At 41.3% G+C, this 16,807-nt stretch overlaps 2 protein-coding genes across 2 annotated transcripts in view; both read left to right on the forward strand.

Moving 5' to 3' along the window:
• Positions 1–648: 648 nt before the first annotated feature.
• LOC110986788 (small ribosomal subunit protein eS26-like) lies at positions 649–5,915 on the forward strand. Its single transcript, XM_022248997.2, has 4 exons — positions 649–744; positions 2,325–2,502; positions 4,110–4,243; positions 5,649–5,915. Exons 1-4 carry the CDS (start codon positions 688–690, stop codon positions 5,691–5,693), a joined length of 414 nt encoding a protein of 137 aa, XP_022104689.1. The 5' UTR covers positions 649–687; the 3' UTR covers positions 5,694–5,915.
• Positions 5,916–8,261: 2,346 nt separating this feature from the next.
• LOC110986156 (epidermal growth factor receptor-like) overlaps positions 8,262–16,807 on the forward strand; it is a 29,379-nt gene continuing 20,833 nt past the window's right edge. Inside the window, exons 1-4 of the mRNA XM_022247808.2 lie at positions 8,262–8,521; positions 11,956–12,030; positions 14,195–14,458; positions 14,989–15,117. Coding sequence (XP_022103500.2) covers positions 8,404–8,521; positions 11,956–12,030; positions 14,195–14,458; positions 14,989–15,117 — 586 coding nt within the window. The 5' untranslated portion in view covers positions 8,262–8,403. The remainder of the gene's footprint in view (positions 8,522–11,955; positions 12,031–14,194; positions 14,459–14,988; positions 15,118–16,807) is intronic.

Consider the following 16,807-nt stretch of genomic DNA (forward strand, 5'->3'; position numbering starts at 1 on the left):
GGACCCCGCATGCTCTGCTTCCAAGCCCCACGTTCATTTTTTGCCTATACATGTACTTCAGAAAATTTAGGTTCAGTGGAAGAAATGCTGTCTTTTTAAAGCGAACTTTCAGACAAATTCTTTTGAAAAAGGGGCAGATTTAGATGTCAGGTTGTAGTGTACTAATTTCTGCTGAGCTCATTGGCGTAAAAAAGCATCATGCCCCCCCAAACACAATTTCTTCGGAAAAGGTGATTATTTGGCCGAAAAAATGGAGAGATTGTGGAAATAGCTTATAGAGATAGGATCAACCCCCTTGGAGGCTGTTCTACATTTGAAAAAAACGGCTGCGACCTGGCTGGGGAACAATCCCTTTTTGAGCAGTGTTAGTTTTTGTGTGAATGATTGCTTATGGCTACCAATAATTGACAAGAATTGAAAGACTAAGGACAAGACAATAATCTAAACTTTGTTTGAGAAACTCCAGTAATGTCTGCTGCATGTTATTGTCGTTTGAGTCACAAAATTGATGATTTTGGGGCTTGAAGTATTAGTTCACTGCACCCTAGCCCTGCTAGGCCAGGCCATCAGTCCGCGGTCCGTTTGCGATTTGCCGGCGGTAGGAAAAGTTTAGTCGGGCGCCAAGAGGGCGCCCGCAAAGTGCATGGCTCATTTTTAACTGGTGCTTTGCACGTGCTTGACACACCAATGAGGCTCTTGGGAACCAGTTCAACTCCCTCTTTTTATCCACCACTCGCAAAGATGGTATGGACCGTAACAGCTCATGAAAATTTAGCTGATTTTTTTCGTACATTACATGTAGATTTGGCTCCTGAGGAATCGGAAATTCCCTTATTTAATAGTTTTCACGGTTAACAAAACATTTCTTTTCTGTTTACCTATCATATGAATAACATTTTTACCGCTACAAAATTACCAACACCATACGATTTTGATTCACGTGCGGTGTTGAACATGATGAAGGCAAAGAAACGTATTTCCGACACTACGCTGAGGGCGCTACTACCTATCATGAATGATGGGTTAGCATCCTACTGGCTTCCATAAATACTGAAGTCAAACCATTGGGGCTTCAACAATATTTTGTACTTCGAAATCTGTCAAAATCCAGCTATTTTCGCTCGACACATGCACAGCACTTAAACTTTCTGACGCGTCCTCCCATTCAAATAAGCGTGCCTGGATTTTGCTGACACAATATGTCTATGGACGAACATGGTCCTCCAAGACACACGCATGGGTGGCCTATACATTGTCTTGGCACAAGACTTGTTGATCGTGAAACAGTCATTGGTAGAACTCCCAACGATCAGATCGGCTGATGTTCGACAACATTGGCCTGATCTGATGTCCGATCCGATCATCCGTTGATCCCTAACGCGTGGTACTGTACATCATCATGGACATGGATTAGACTCCAGTACAATGCATCATTGATTTTTACTTGTTCATGGTAATGTGGAAAATATTCTGATTTTTCATGAAAAATCCTGAATTTGGGGAGAAAGATTCCAAATTCTTGATTGCCAATTTTTGGAGGTCTGCCATGTCAAGGCTATAAATAACCCTGTATCATTGGGTCTACTCCAGTACATGGAAACAAAATCTGTAGAGAGTCTCAGACCCACTAACTGGTATGACCAAGACTGGGGAGTTAGTTGAAACTCTTTATTTTGTTTGAAGTCTGGACTTGATCGGTCACACTATCACCCCAACGGGAGTAATTACTAAAACTTGAATTCTCAGTTCAAAAGTTGCCAGAATCATGCCAAACAGTGAAATATTTTACAAAAGTATTTTTGACAGCCCTTTAACCCTCCTATGCTGAAGTCACTCTTTGGGTCACTTGGTAAACACCTCAAAGAAGCACAGCTGTGTCGTGTTGTGCACTGCACCAACATGCAAGAGAGTGACCTTGGGCACTTGTGCATATTTGTGCTGTAAAACTAAAGGAGGGTTAATGTCAAGGATGAACTGTGGGGCTTCACTGGTACTCTGACATTGAATGGGCTGCAAATCCGTGAAAGTTTTTGACCAGTCTGCATGCACCTGTCCAGGCAAAATTTCTCTCCTCATGCAAAAGCTCGAGGAGATTTTGAGCCACAGCATCTATGGGTGCAGATATGAGCATGTGCGCTAAGACACAGGACACGACAATGTTGTGGACTGGAACTTAACCACTGGTGGATGCCCTGGTCTACGTATACAGTTTGTAGGGAGACATCCGTGTCAAATTACCCCATCTTTGAGAAGATAGGAACAAGATAGTGATGTCACAATGTCTACAGAGTTTCACATCCATTTTGTGTGTGTGCACTGCGCAGACTTGCAAGCGACGCAACAACGGACGCAACAAGAAGGGCCGTGGCCACGTGCGGCCCGTGCGCTGCACCAACTGTGCCCGCTGCGTGCCCAAGGACAAGGCCATCAAGAAGTTTGTCATCAGGAACATTGTGGAGGCCGCGGCTGTCCGTGACATCCAGGATGCCAGTGTTTATGAAGGTAAGGCCAATACTTTTATAAGCTTACTGAATTACAGTTTAAGAAATGAGAAATAGAAGATCGCGCAAAATGTTAGGGGCATTGATAAGCGTGGAAATACATGTGCACTGCTACCTGCTTGTGATGTTCTGTGGCACACTGTGTCGTCAAGTCTGGAATGTGTTTTATGAAGAAAGGGCCCAATGCCCAAATAAAAAAAATCCACATAGAACTGGATTTTATGTCACTAGCCCGACCCTTTCCAATGGAATTAGCCAGTAAACCTACATTGAAAAATAACTCATTGAAAAAGCCTGCTATTGTCTCCTGTTGAAGTCATCTCCTGGCTGGGTTCCCACTTTTATACTTGTTTGCTGAAGTGCTACAATTCAATAAAAGTTTCCTCTGTCATGCTCACATTCACTCCTCAACCCTGACTATGCTTAGGGAGTACCTTAAAAAAAATGGAACAGTCTGAACGTTCCATTTGGCAAACTGGCCATGCTGCTGAGCACACTCCATGGTCCCAGCAGATTGCTAGGTGTTCCACTGGAACGGCTGCCATTTCCTTACTCTTTCGAGCACATATGCACGGTGGAACGTTCTGTTTGGAAGGTCTGTGGTGATGGTCTGCGTGATGGGAGCCTGTTCGCCGAAGTGTAAATTTTGACAATTTCCAACCATAAGCTTCATTTTTACATCAGCTGACATAGTACATGTCCTTAGTGTACCCGCAACATACCTACCATTCCGATTTAATTGGAATCGCTCCTGATAAGTTTCCAGACTGCAAAAACTCAGAACTTTCTGATAAAAAAAACTTGGGGGAAAATAGTCCAACAAAATAGGGCCAATTTGCAAAAGAAGAGGGCGATATTTACAGAAAAAGAGGGCACTGTTTGCTATGTCAAAATGGCAGTTGTGGCACATACATATCCGTACATATGTGTACATGCGTGACTGTTTGTGCTTGACACTGGCATGTAAATAACTTGTCTTATGCAGCTGCGCATTTTTCTATTGACCGGTAAATGGATGTTGATTTTTGCGATTTCTGACTTCGCAATGTGGCAGGTATGCCGCAATAAAAGTATAATATTCCGGGCACCTCATGGTGTTAATTGAATTTATCCCCTTAAGCTGTTTTCAAGATAGACATTCACATTACAGATAATTATTGGACATTTCCATGTAACTTTCTAAATATTTGATTTGCAAAGATGCTTCAGTAAAAAAATCTGCAGTTAATCAAACCTGTACTGTAGAGGGAATGGTTGAATCTGTCGAAAATCTCAAAAACCTGTGGGCCTAAGCTTTTCGTGAAATAGGTTGCTGATTTCCTGCAGTTAAAAAAACCCAAATTGTTTTTGCCATAGGATAATGCTTCAGAATTACTTTGATTGTCTGTGTAGCAGAACACAACATACCAGTGTCCTGCTAGCACTTTGCAAGCAAACTGACTTCTCTGCTGTTAACTGATTTAAGAATGGCTGCAGGTTTCCCAACACCAGTCCCTGTTTGAGCATTTGACCATGAGGGATCTAATTACGCCCATAGAAGCATGTGCTAATCAAAACGCTCAGTCCAAATTATCTTGATCGGTGTTATTACCTGTTTGATGTTCACAGTTTACGCTTTGCCCAAGCTGTACGCCAAGCTTCACTACTGCGTGAGCTGCGCCATTCACTCCAAGGTGGTGCGCAACAGGTCCAAGGAGGCGCGCAAGGACCGGACACCCCCTCCCCGCTTCCGCCCCGGAATGGTAAGCCGCCAGCCGGCACCTCTCTTGCTGGCATGGCCAGCCTACTCATCTCATTCATCTTTGCCTCGCAAGGGTGGGATTTCTGTGGACGTTTCCTGATTTCAGAATGTGTGGCCCAAAACTCTGGATTTTGAGAGGTTTATACAGTCGGGGTTTGGCTACTGTTTTGCCACATTGTAAGAAAGAAGGAAACTAAGTGCAAGATGCACATAATGGTAGCCATTTGGGAGAGAACTCATGCCTAGTTAGATATGGAAAGACCCAAGAAGCACAATATTCCATTGACACTGTTGGAAGCCAATTGGATGTTGCATAAATTTCCCTTTTACCCTACCGATATCACCCCTGCACTAGCCAGTTATCACCAACACGGAAAAGGTGCAAATTTCATTTACAGTGGAACACTGTTATAACAAGGTCCTAGGGACTTCACAAATTACCTTTTTACACTAGTCACCTTGTATTATCAGCAATGGAAAACAAAAAAAGACTTGGGACCTAAAATTGTCTTTGTTATAAATGTGACTTTGTATTAACAGTGTTCTTCAATAGAAGAGATAAACATAATCACCGCGGTGGATGACAAATACAGTAAAAAAGATAATCGATGACTCGCGGTGTCGTGTTGCTGGTAGCGACGTTTCGGCTGCTAGTGCTGCTAGCCTTCATCAGGCAACTGAAGTCTGGATGCTGCAGGGTCTGCTATATACCGCTGGACCGCGTCCTCCGCGTGTCCCCCGCCGTGTATTGCCGAGTCATCGATTATCTTTTTTACTGTATTTAACAGTGTTCTTCTTATCTGTGTTTTACTGTACTTGGAATCCAGGATTTTAGTCCTGTCTGGTTGCCCAGAGTGGAGAAATACTTTCCTTGCCTAATTTCAGAAAGGGTTTTTCTAAAACTAGACAGGATTTTTTTTTTTTCAATGTACAATTATATATGTTCGGAGAGTAAGGACAACGTTTCGGTTTATTGGGTTACAAATACACCATCCCTGAAAAGAACGATCGTCAATTTGAGCAAAATTAAAAACTGAAAAAAAATTCCTATATTTTTTCCAAAGGCAGTATGTTAATGTTTAAATCAAAATTTTTCCCTTACATTTTATTTGGAGTAAATGAAATAAAAAAGAAAACAGCGTGCAGCAAAGTGTCCCAGTATATGGCAGACTATCACAAGTCACCTGTGAAATAATGTCCAGTAATTCCATCCTTCGACCGTGGATAATCTAGTACTGTGTAAAATATAGAGTAACCTGAACTTTTTTATTTCTACTCACTCGTTGACTCGGCCAAATTTTGTAGCATGCACGTGATCCATTAAATTGAAAAAAAAAATTGCCCTGATTTTGTTACCAATGAAATTCCGATATATGAATAGTCCATTTATTTCCCTCATTTTCCAGGCTCCTGGTCAGCAGGCAAGACCGGGCGGCACTGGAGGGCGTTAACTTTGGAATCGTTCCAATTCGGGAGTTCATTTTACATGGCCTGACCCACCAACGTTGCCATGGCACATGCACATCAGCGTCGGGAGGAACAGAAAATGCACTTTCATCGAGCAACAGACCACTTATGACTTTTGAAAAAATTAGAAATGAATCCTCTGTATGTAAAGTACAGGCTCCTTGTGAACAGTTGTGACAAATAAATGCCATCAAGAGGCTAAATTAGACCGATATGCTACTTGTGGTTTCTTATGTCTTGAGTTTATTGAATTATTGAGGTATTAAACACAAGGAGTAAGAACGAACTCCCCACAGACCGTAATCCGATTAACTGCTCCGGTCGACTCCACCGGCAAGGCGCGGTAAAAACCGGCCCCGGTGTTGAAGACCCTAGACATTCTTTGTACACAGTGATCGCCACCGCCAGGTAGCTAATAACCCACAGACTCGCTGCGGCATACTGGAGTAAATAAATGGTTGAAAAGATGCACGGAGAGGATGCGCAGTTCTCTCAGGAGTCCTCAGGAGTCAGTGAGTGATCTCCGCAGATGCGCTCGAAAATCCAAATCAAAGGTGGTTATTTGACAAAAGTCGGACGTTTTTAAATTCAGTTATGACATTTTGCGTTTCTGGCGGTAGAGCACAAGTACCCAAAATATGAGCTGCGATATTTATATCATAAGTCGCAATCCTAATGGTTCCTACGGTTAAAAGAAGGTGGAAACATCTTTGGACAGAAGCATCTTCAGAATTCGTTGATTAACTCAGCAAAAATTGAGAGAAGGAAACGAAAGATGGGGAAATAAACCTGCATTTGATGTGTGCTTTAAGCAACTGCAAAACTTGTATTTTTCCTGATTTTTTTTAAGTTGGGGTACGGTATTCATGATTGACTTGTCGATGGACTGCAACCTTATAGCATAATTTCATTACGACACTTGCCACTTGGTGGCGACATTCATCAACAATTTCAGCGATTTAAAACAAAACAAAACAGCGCAAAGCAAAAGAGGCGTGTCTGCTTGGCCGTACCGGCGTGCTTTCTCTTCGAGTTCCTTGTCAAACCTTGTGACAACAGGTAAGGTAAACCGATAATTGTAAAGTGGTAGACAGGATCATATATAAGACAGTGTTAAATGTAGGCTGGCCCGTTGAACATTATCTTTCGACTGTCGACTACTATAGAAGCCCCAGATCTGTGGTCTGTGGCCGCGCTCCCAATCCAAGAAGAGCGGCGCATTTTCATGTTTGTTATTTTATTATCCTCTATAGGGAAGGAAAGCGGTTTTTGTTAAAGTTCAATTTATCAACTTAAAATGAAAACCAACAGTTTGAATTTTTTCCACATTTTAAAACGAAACACAAAATGGTTGTTATTTTTGTTTAATATAGAAAGACGAGAAACAGTGCGTTTGCGTGTGTTGCATTTTTCTTGTGTTGCATTTTTCGTTTTCAAACAGAAGAACAAACCACTTACCTTCTGTTTTGACATTTAGAAAACGGAAAACAATTTGTTTTTTATTTTTTGGAATTGAAAAACAACAGACGCACAATCGGGACGTGTGATTTAGTGAATTCTTTTTCGATTGAAAACAAAATATTAAAATAGGAAACAAGTTTTTTGTTCATTTTCAATTGAAAAACGTTTCTCGTTTCGCATGTTCAAAAGCAAAAAAATTGACACAGATTTCTTTTAAATTTGATTTTAACCCCATTTCGTTTACAGGACAAATAGATCAAGGTAGACTGGTTCCCTACGGTATCTATAATAATATAGGGCCTAAGGCAGGCAGCCTCAGCATTGCTCGAGTACGAATACGACATATTTTAGAGGTATAACGTGCATTATTTTTTAAACATCCAACGCAGTTAAATGTAAGTTGAGGAACCGTTTAAGATTTATTTGTTTTAAATATCGACTGCACACGTCCTGAGATGGAAGTTGCTTTTTAGAACGTGAGGAATTTATTTAGGGTACTCCTTTCTTTACTTTGTTATCACATTTTTTATCCTCTATTTCAGCCATGCTTAATTCATGTAATTTGGCGGGCTCTAAACGTTGACGTTTCTTACATTATCAAATGAAAAACGGAACTATTTTTTTGTACTTCCAAACCTTCCACATTTTAAAACGAAAACTAAATGATTGTCATCTTTGCTTTCAAAATGAAAACCGAAAATACACTTGTCTGTCGTTCTTCCGTTTTGTTTTCAAATGGACGATGAGAAGGCTTTTGTGTCTATTTCCCTTTTTCCGACTGAAAGACTGCTTGCCCTTTTTATGAAAAAGATTTGTTGTTTGATGTTTAGTTTTCGTTTTTAAATCGAAAGAAAGAAACGTATACACGGACCACGATCGCTGGTTATAGTCCGCCCCCTCTGTTTATATAAGAGGGATCAGAGTTTCCCTTAAGTTGATAACTTATGGTATCGCCATTGTTTCTCTCGACAACCAGCCCACCCCCCACCCACTCGCCTGTGTGGCGTGACGCGTGGGCGCTGCGCAACGAGCGAATACCAGTACATTGTACAACATTACTGATTTTACGAACGTGGGCACCAGCCGTTCACTTATCAGATTTAGCGCAACTTTTGCGTGGGCGGCATTTAATAAAATGTTCCACCAGTGACACAATTTTTAGTAGACCTAGCTGAACGTACGATCTTGAGGTTGGTGTTTCTGAAACCTTGTAGTGGTACTGTTGAACTACTTATGTTGACCGGTTTTGGCGACGCAATGACAACAACCTACTCTTTTATATTTCTGCTTCTGTGTGGACTGGGGATGGGAGGGGCTGCTGGACAGGCGACTGGGATAAATCACAAAAGAGGTAAGTCTGTCGTCTGACAGATTTTTGAGTTGGCCTAACTCACAGTGCCGTTTCAGACGCTACTTTAAAGTTTTACTGTAATTAGTTGTTCTGTTCTATAGTTCTCACTCATTCTTTGTTGACAAATGTTGAGTTAAAAAAAAATTGGATAAAAAAGTCTTGAAATGTTCTCCAGAAATGCATCTACGACCTTCGTTTCCTCGTATTGCCACAAATTTCAAACTCAATTCTGATAACACATACAGTTGAAAAGTCTATTATTCCCTATAGGGCTTTTTAATGGCATGTCATTAAGTTAATATAATGACAATGTCTTTATTCAAAGTGCAAGATAAACCCCATGCCAACTTTTTGTGTGAAGTGTAGCTGCTGGGTTTTTTTAGACACCTTGTTTTTTACAACAACTTTGTACTCCTCCTCAATCTGTTAAAACTGTTTTACATTCATATTTGGTTAGGTTACATGCATTGAAAAGTGCACTTCTTAAAAACTTTGAACTCTCCATTCTTTCTTGGTCAACTGAGGGCACTGTTGCTGTGATGTTATCTAGGATAGACAGAGTGCAGTGCATGCATTTCTTTTTTCTGTTCAACTTGTGAAGCCAGAAAATTTACGTACTGGAATGTTGGGAACATTTCTGAGAACGGAATTGATGCTTGCCTATTGCTATGCATATGAACAACAGGGAATTGGCAAAGAAGACAACATTTAGTCCTGCACAGTCTACCAAATGCAGCACTTTTTGGTTTACAAACATTGGAGCTTTCCTCCTAGGATGACATCACAGTTTTGCTTTTAAAACACACAAAAAGTGGAAAACTCATTAGCATAAAACAAAAAAGGCAATAACATACCCTTTAAAATAGTGAAACAAAAGTTGAAAATGAGGTTACGCAAAGATGCACAAGTTGCATCTAATTTTCATTTCAAAACTTTTCCTTGAAAAAGCTGAATTTTCAAGGATTTCACCCAAATCCTTGAAAATGTACCTTTTGTGTTTGTTTTGCTATTTTTATAAGTATTCTTTGAAGACTTCCATTTCCTTTGGCAAATTATTTTTTGAAAGTATATGGCAGTAAGCCAGCAAGCAACCTTTTCTCAGAGATGTTTTCAAAAAGCAAATTTGAAGTTCAAAATTTGAACAGCATCGTCCTTGATTTACATTCCACTAATTAACAGTGCCTGCACTTGTCTAAAGCTTGGTCAATTTTGAATGTTGGAAAAAGTGCACTGTGCAGCTCACTCAACTACAAAATGATGTCAAACAGTTTTCATGCATTGGATCAAAGTTTAAACATGCAATAAAATGTTATTCTGGGAAAAAATTCATTGCACTGATCCTCAAATGATCATCAAGTAATTCCTACATTTCTTGAAGTGTATGTTTGGAAGTTCATACGTGTAGTAGGCACTCGTTCATGGGTGAAAATCTCTCATCGATCGTGGGGGGACATCAAGTTACACTTTTTTTGTGCCCACGGTGTTTAATATCTTATTCCAACTGGAAAATCCTCGATCCATCAATTCCTTTAGTATTTGTTTTACTTAAAACAGGGAGGGGACATTCGACACTGAGTCCCCCATACCAAATTCATTAGGGGAGTGTCCCCCGTTCCCCCCCCCCGAGATTTCCACCAATGCACTTGTTTACTGTTGAAAGACAATAGTTACACCTTGGTCTGTCCATTAGTCTTGTTGAGAGCAGCATTTGGAATGACAGACTCTTCCAAAGGTGCTACAAACAATTAAAGTCAGAAGGCTGGGCTGAGGTGTGGTTCTGCTGTCTTTGTTTTCTCAGTGAGGAATTTTTATGGATGAAAATACTTGGACCATCATTTTTAGAAAAGAAAAAAAAAACCTGTCCCCCAAACCCAAATGTAACATCCTCCTCACAGCTTCTGTCTCAATAAGTAAACCACGTACAAAATGAAAATCAGGTGGAATCTTTCGGAGTTTGAACTTGACAAGTAAGTTGCTTTCCAAAGAGTCTTGATACAAGCAGTGGTTTGTTGGAGCGATCTGTTCCTCACATGCAGTGAAATGTAGAGGGCTGTTTAAAGTTCACAAAATGTGCATTTTCTCCCCAAATATTACATACATGAACATGTCGAAGGTTGCATTCCTGGTGCATTCTACGTGTAAACAACTCAAAAGAAATTCCCCATGCCTCCAATTTGTATCTCTCAAGTGTCAAAAGCAGTATTATTGTACTAGTGTAAAGTGTTCACACTGTGAGATTCACAGGCCGAGATGAAACAATGTGGCCTTTGCACCATCACGTGACCAGCTCCAGAGAGATACAGTATAAGTTACGCTATGCATTTGGATTGCAGTGACCCCCTTGAAAGTTCAGAGGGTGACATCTCTTGGAATTTCATGTTTTGCTTGTTGACAGAAATAACAGTTTCGATCTCCAACATTTCAGGTTTTAAAGTTCAAAAGGAACATGTTTGTTGCTAGGAAGGTTTAAGATGAGTCCTCCAAGCCAAAATCTACATGACACTCAAGTTTTAAAGCCTGTTTTCTCTTATGTTTTTCACAGAACTAAATAAATAAATTAATGTAAAAAATATCTTTCCCGAACAGAATCTGCTGAGCTCTTCCATATGCCAATTGCAAGCTTATCCTGTGGGTTTTTCAGTCACGCATATTTCTAGCTCATTTAAAAACTTTTTACAACATATTTATACTATATACATTTCTTCAGAGTACATATCCAAACAGTCCAACTGAAATAATGTATGATATTGTATACTCATGGACTTGTTTAACAGACTACGTATACAGAAAACAAGGAATAAAGCCCCTGTATTCAGGTTTTCGTTAAAACAAATTGAAAGAGAACATTTTCTTGAAGTAAAGAGGGGAGGGGTGGTGCTAGGTGGGCGGGGGCCGATGTGAATCAAAATTTCGTATGATTCGCGATACAAAGGTCTCAGCCCGTATTGATGACAGATTGTCCAGTTGACCCTTCTGTCTACATCACTGTATTTTTGGGCTTGCAGTGGCTGGTAACCTGTAGCTGCCCTTTAGGAAAAAAGCAAAGTAATCATCCACAAAAAACAATGATACAGACTGTCACAAAACTGTTCTTACAGATATCCTACCAAGCTTGCCAGCAAACTTATCCATGCAAGCTTGTAGGCAAGCTTTCAGGGTACACACACTGTAAATTAGGGCAAGCCTGCAGGCTGTGAGTGCATAGTCAAGCTTGCAAGCCAGCTGGATGGCACAGTTGTTAGCACCCTGCAAACAGGGGCAAACTCTTGCCTAACCTGCCTCATGGTGACACGTTTGGACAAGCTTATATGCCATGTCTTGATCAAGACCTTTGTGTTCCTCCTATTCAGAGACTCAGAGGCTGCTGTGTGGACAATTCAAGCTCATTCACCCCCTCCCCTTTTGTTTTTGTTTTTTTCTTCACCTCTGTGTAGTTTGCATTGGAAATGCTGGGAGCACATTCTTGGACAGTGACTTTACCTACCAGTCACTGAAGGAACGGTTTGAAGGTATGCTGATGCCCAGTTATCCCTGGATCCAATTTATGACACTCTGAAATGCAAGAGAGCCTATTAACTAGTTTGCTGTTATACAAATAATTATGAATGTTTACAAGTGCAGTCATTTAAATCATTTCACAAGATGACAAATTATGTGTTCTGTTCTATGAGGAGAAGCCGAGTGGATTAGAGCACCCACGCAGTCTGACGTTATTCTCTCTATTGCAAATGTGAAACACCTGTTACGTGTTTTGTACTATGCCTGAATAAACCAAGGCTAGACTTTATGTCGCCGTTTCACTTTTCCGGTCTGAAGTAAAATGCAACCCAAAGTTTGTATGTTTTGCCTTGATCAGTTCATGCATAAACTGATGATTCCGTTAGTCTTCTAATGGAGAAATATAACTCTATCACTTACAAGTTTAGATATTTCCTGAAGTGACAGAAGAAAAAATGTCACCAGTATTCCGTGTTTATCAGCATTACCCCAAATTTTGTGTATTTGTGTCAAGAGCTGGCTCACCTCACCCATTAGGCGGGCTCTGGTATCAGTCAGCCAGTGACAGATTACTGATCAAGATTCGGATCTGCGTGAAACAAACAGTCCTATACGTTCTGTGGGAGAAGAGCCTTGACTGTGTGCCCAGAGAAATGGTATAATTCACAGTAAAACCCCCATTGTTGCACTGTGGATTCTCCTAAATAATGTATGTCACATGATCTACGGTTTGTGAGGTCCCTTTGGTGTCACTTTATCTTTGTGATGCATGTTTCACAAGGAGGCACATGTCTTTCAGTAAGTTGCCGAAGCAAGATAATAAGTTGCCAAAGCAAGATGATAAGTTGCCAAGGCAAGATAATATTGTCAACAGGTATGATGACCCCCACAGCACTTGCCGTCAGGACACGGTGAGTTAAGGATCTATTTTTTTGCCGTTTGTACCGTTTATATCTAATCCTGTTTTACAGATACATGTGCATGTGTGTACAGTAGTGTAACTAGGTGTAAACATTCAGGGGCATCCAGTGCTGCCAAAAAAAGTCTAAAGGGGGGCACGAACTGCTCTCTCAATTCCAAAGAGTGAAAACTCAATCTTTTCGAGTGAAAATTCACTCCCGCAGTCGGAAACTAGGGACAAGACGTTTTAGAGTGAAATTTCTTCAATCGAAAAGATCGAATTTTTCACTCGAGCTCCGACTGAGGTGATTATTTTGTCAGAGTATTTCAATCAATATTTCAATCAAAATTGAAAGTGATTTTCACTCTAAATTGTCTTGTCCCAAGTTTCACTCTTTCGCATTTAGAGAGTGGTCTTCTGGGAAAACATAGATACTCAACTCACCGTGCGAGATGTCCTGACTGTGGCAAGTACCATTATACTTTTAACCGATATTTTGTCTTGCTTCGGCAAGCTGTTATCTTGCTTTGGTAAGTTATCTAGCTTTGACAAGTTACTGAAAGACATATGCCTCCTTGTGAAACACACATCACAAAGGGAAAGTGACACCGATGAGACTTCACAATAGTGCGCCTCCAAGAGTTTGCAATATGTTGGCCAATCATAACGCGCGAAATTTGTCGACCCTTTCCAAATGCGCATTGGGTCAACAAATTTTGCGCATCGTGATTGGCCAACACGTTGCAAACTCTTGGTGGCGCACTATTGTGAAATGGCCGTATTGCCCAGTGTTTTGCAGTGTTTATATTGCCATGCAGGTTCAGAAAATATCCAGAAATTTGGTGATTGTAACTTGTTCACCTGTAAGCTTGCTGTGTTTTTTTTGGGGGGGAGGGGGAATTGGAAGGTCAGTTGAAGGTAGACAGTGTTTTTGTATGTCATCTGACTGCTATTAAATCCTCTCCTATGTATAACATTAATATAGGGGGATGTAAACGTTAGGTACCAGGTGAATTGCCTAATTGTTGTGCAGAAAGATAAAAATGCTGGGTAAAAAAGTGGTTCTAAAAATAACATTTTCTACCAGCGTGGTTGGGCATTCTGTTTGCCCAACAGTTCAGCGATTCACCTAACGCTGGATAAAAAATTGCCATTGGCAGCATTTTTACAGTGTATGCCAAGCAGGTATTTGACACAGAATCAGTAAAAGGAGAAACAGGATTCATGAGAGACTTTCTACCGGGGGAAGTTTTCCTTCTGTATCTGTTGGGCAGGCTGCACCCATGTAGAAGGCAATCTGGAGATGAAGTTTATCCGCCAGTCACACTACAACATGTCCTTCCTGAACGACATCCAGGAGGTGACGGGCTACATACTGATCCTGCTGTACTACCCGGCGGTCCTCTCCTTCCCCAACCTGCGCGTCATCCAAGGTTCCACACTGTACAACGGCAACCAGGCGCTGTATGTGGCCACCAACTACCATGCCCGGCTCCCCGAGATGGGGCTGCGGGAGCTTCACTTACCTAAGCTACATGGTGAGTAAGAAGGTTTGCGGTGTGACTTGAGAGCCCGTCCATGTCACAATGCACAGACAAATGACAGCTCCTAAACTGTTTTAGAAGACATAATTCTGAAATGACAGTCTCAGAAGTTGTGAAGTTTAATCTTGCTCCTTCCTCCAAAATGCATTGGCATAGAACAAAAGGGCCCATTAATCAATAAACTGATTGTGCCCGCTAACGGTCACGTGACCTGTAGTGGGTATTTAAGTGTGTTTTAAGTGTTGTTTACCAAAACGTAAAGCTGAATTTCTGTGAATTACTCAGCACACCAGCAATCTTGGTACTCTATTGACTGTTAGCTTTTTTTGGGCAAATGACACTTGTGACAGACTTTGCTATGGGGGGCACACCATATTTGTGATACCCACTATAGGTCGCATGACACACATGTAGCAGGTGCAGTTGGTCTGTTCTGCAAGATCATGCAGCCACCAAACTTACACTCCGATTGACTGTATGTATGGATTTAGGGAGCATGGCCACATTTGCTTCTTGTCTTGCAGAGATCGTTCAAGGAGAGGTTACGTTTGTGGACAATCGTGACCTCTGCTACATCCAAACCATTGATTGGGGTGACATGCGTGAAGGTCTGGTTCCTTGGTTCGACGAATACGGCACATCATGCACCGAAGGTGACGCCCTACTCAAACTATTCATAGTGATAGAGGTAGTCCTAATTTGCCAATAAATTTCCGGTGAACAATTTCTACTACTTCCGCCTCCCCCAGTGGCATATTGGGAGGGGGGGTTAGGAATTGAAAGCTAGTAGCACTTTAGAAATGGCACTTCTGTCTTTCTCAGGGATAGGGGTATAGTAAAAATTTGGACAGTCTTTTTCAGAGCAAATTCTCTCTCAAGTTGTCTCTTCCAGTCATGATATCATTTCAGTATTTAATTTACTATGTTTTTCTAGTTTTTTTGGACAATGCATCAGGGCATGGCCATGACGGCAAGTCTGTCGTCGTTGCCCTTACTGGCTGAGGTGATTTCTTTTCCAGATAAGATCTTCACCCAATATTGCCGGGCACCCAGTATAAGGTATAAGACATTTTACATTCAGCGTCCTTGCCAGATACTTGGCCTTTATCATGCCCTTATACCCTTGGCCATGGTGCCCTCTATAACTTTGCATCATTTGCGGCCATTATTTGTGACCTTCACCTAAAAATTACCTCTTTAAGGCCTGACTGCATGGGTGAATTTCATTGTGAACTGTATCTCTCTGGTTAATTTTTTTTATAGGAAGAGTCTTGATAATGCTCCAAAAAAAACACAACAGTGCATGTGTGGTCCATGGGGGAGATTTGTCGGGATAGGCTGATTTCAGGATATTTCAAGCAATCTCTTTTAATGATCTGGAAATCGTGGGGTTAGCTTGGTGGTGTTTTTACACATGAGTTCAGTTGATATAGATCATAAGAAATGGGCATTTCAAGGGATATGCCTTTACTAATTCCTGGTGCCCCCCCCTAAAAAATGGATGAATGGATATTGAACAAAACTAACAAAAGTTTGCCTCCCAAAAAAACCACACCCCTAAAAGCTGGTCCCCCCCATGAGATGCTTGTGCCCTTCCCCCCCTACTAGTCGAATCCTAGCTATGCCATTGTGCCTTTATACACAAGCATAGACCCTACACTGCTGTGGGGCCATATTTCATTTTCCTCCAATCTCGCCCCCTGGTGGTTAACCACAGTATCATGACATAGACTACCGTGTACATTCTGCTCCCTGACTGCTTTGCCATACAACCGGCAAAAGTGCCCAACTTGGGGTACCAGGTGAATTGCTTAACAGTTGGGCAAAATGAGAATAACACTTGGTAAATAGTAATAGTACAGATGAGACAAGTTTGCCCACTTATCAGGAGAGAATCAAGGTGGTTGGGTTATCCGGTTGCCCGATGAACAGTTAGGCGATGCACCCTGGTACCCAACGTTGGGCAAAACTGCCCAGGGGACAGTGTACATAGAACTGCATGTGAGAGCGTGAGTGTGTACGTTATTGATGGTTCTAGCGAGATAATTCAGATGTACCAAATCAATAAATAATAATTATAATAATAATTCAGGTTTATATTGCCCCACACGTATCCACCCTTCTAGGTGCTCAAGGCGCATCATTATCCTTGCACATTGGGCTCACAATAACTGAACAGTCCTGAAACCATCTCAGCTCCCTGGGGAGTACACTAGCTGATGCTCTCATATCAATATCAAGCGCACACGGCTAAACTCAATCTGCCCTCACAGTGGAGAGAGGCACATGGGGGGGGATAAAGTGACTTGCCCAAGATTGAAACATGCTGCTGCACCAACTGGA

The sequence above is a fragment of the Acanthaster planci genome, linkage group LG03, assembly GCF_054643075.1.
Source record: "Acanthaster planci isolate LZ-2023a linkage group LG03, COTS_SCS, whole genome shotgun sequence".
Classification (NCBI taxonomy): Eukaryota; Metazoa; Echinodermata; class Asteroidea; order Valvatida; family Acanthasteridae; genus Acanthaster; species Acanthaster planci.

Excerpts from the sequence above, each read along its gene's own strand:
- LOC110986788 (XM_022248997.2), top strand. The coding sequence starts at position 688 with ATGAGGCTCTTGGGAACCAGTTCAACTCCCTCTTTTTATCCACCACTC. Across the intron at positions 745-2,324 it reads ATCCACCACTCGCAAAGATG|ACTTGCAAGCGACGCAACAA; the intron begins GTATGGACCGTA and ends TGCACTGCGCAG. Across the intron at positions 4,244-5,648 it reads CCCGCTTCCGCCCCGGAATG|GCTCCTGGTCAGCAGGCAAG; the intron begins GTAAGCCGCCAG and ends CTCATTTTCCAG.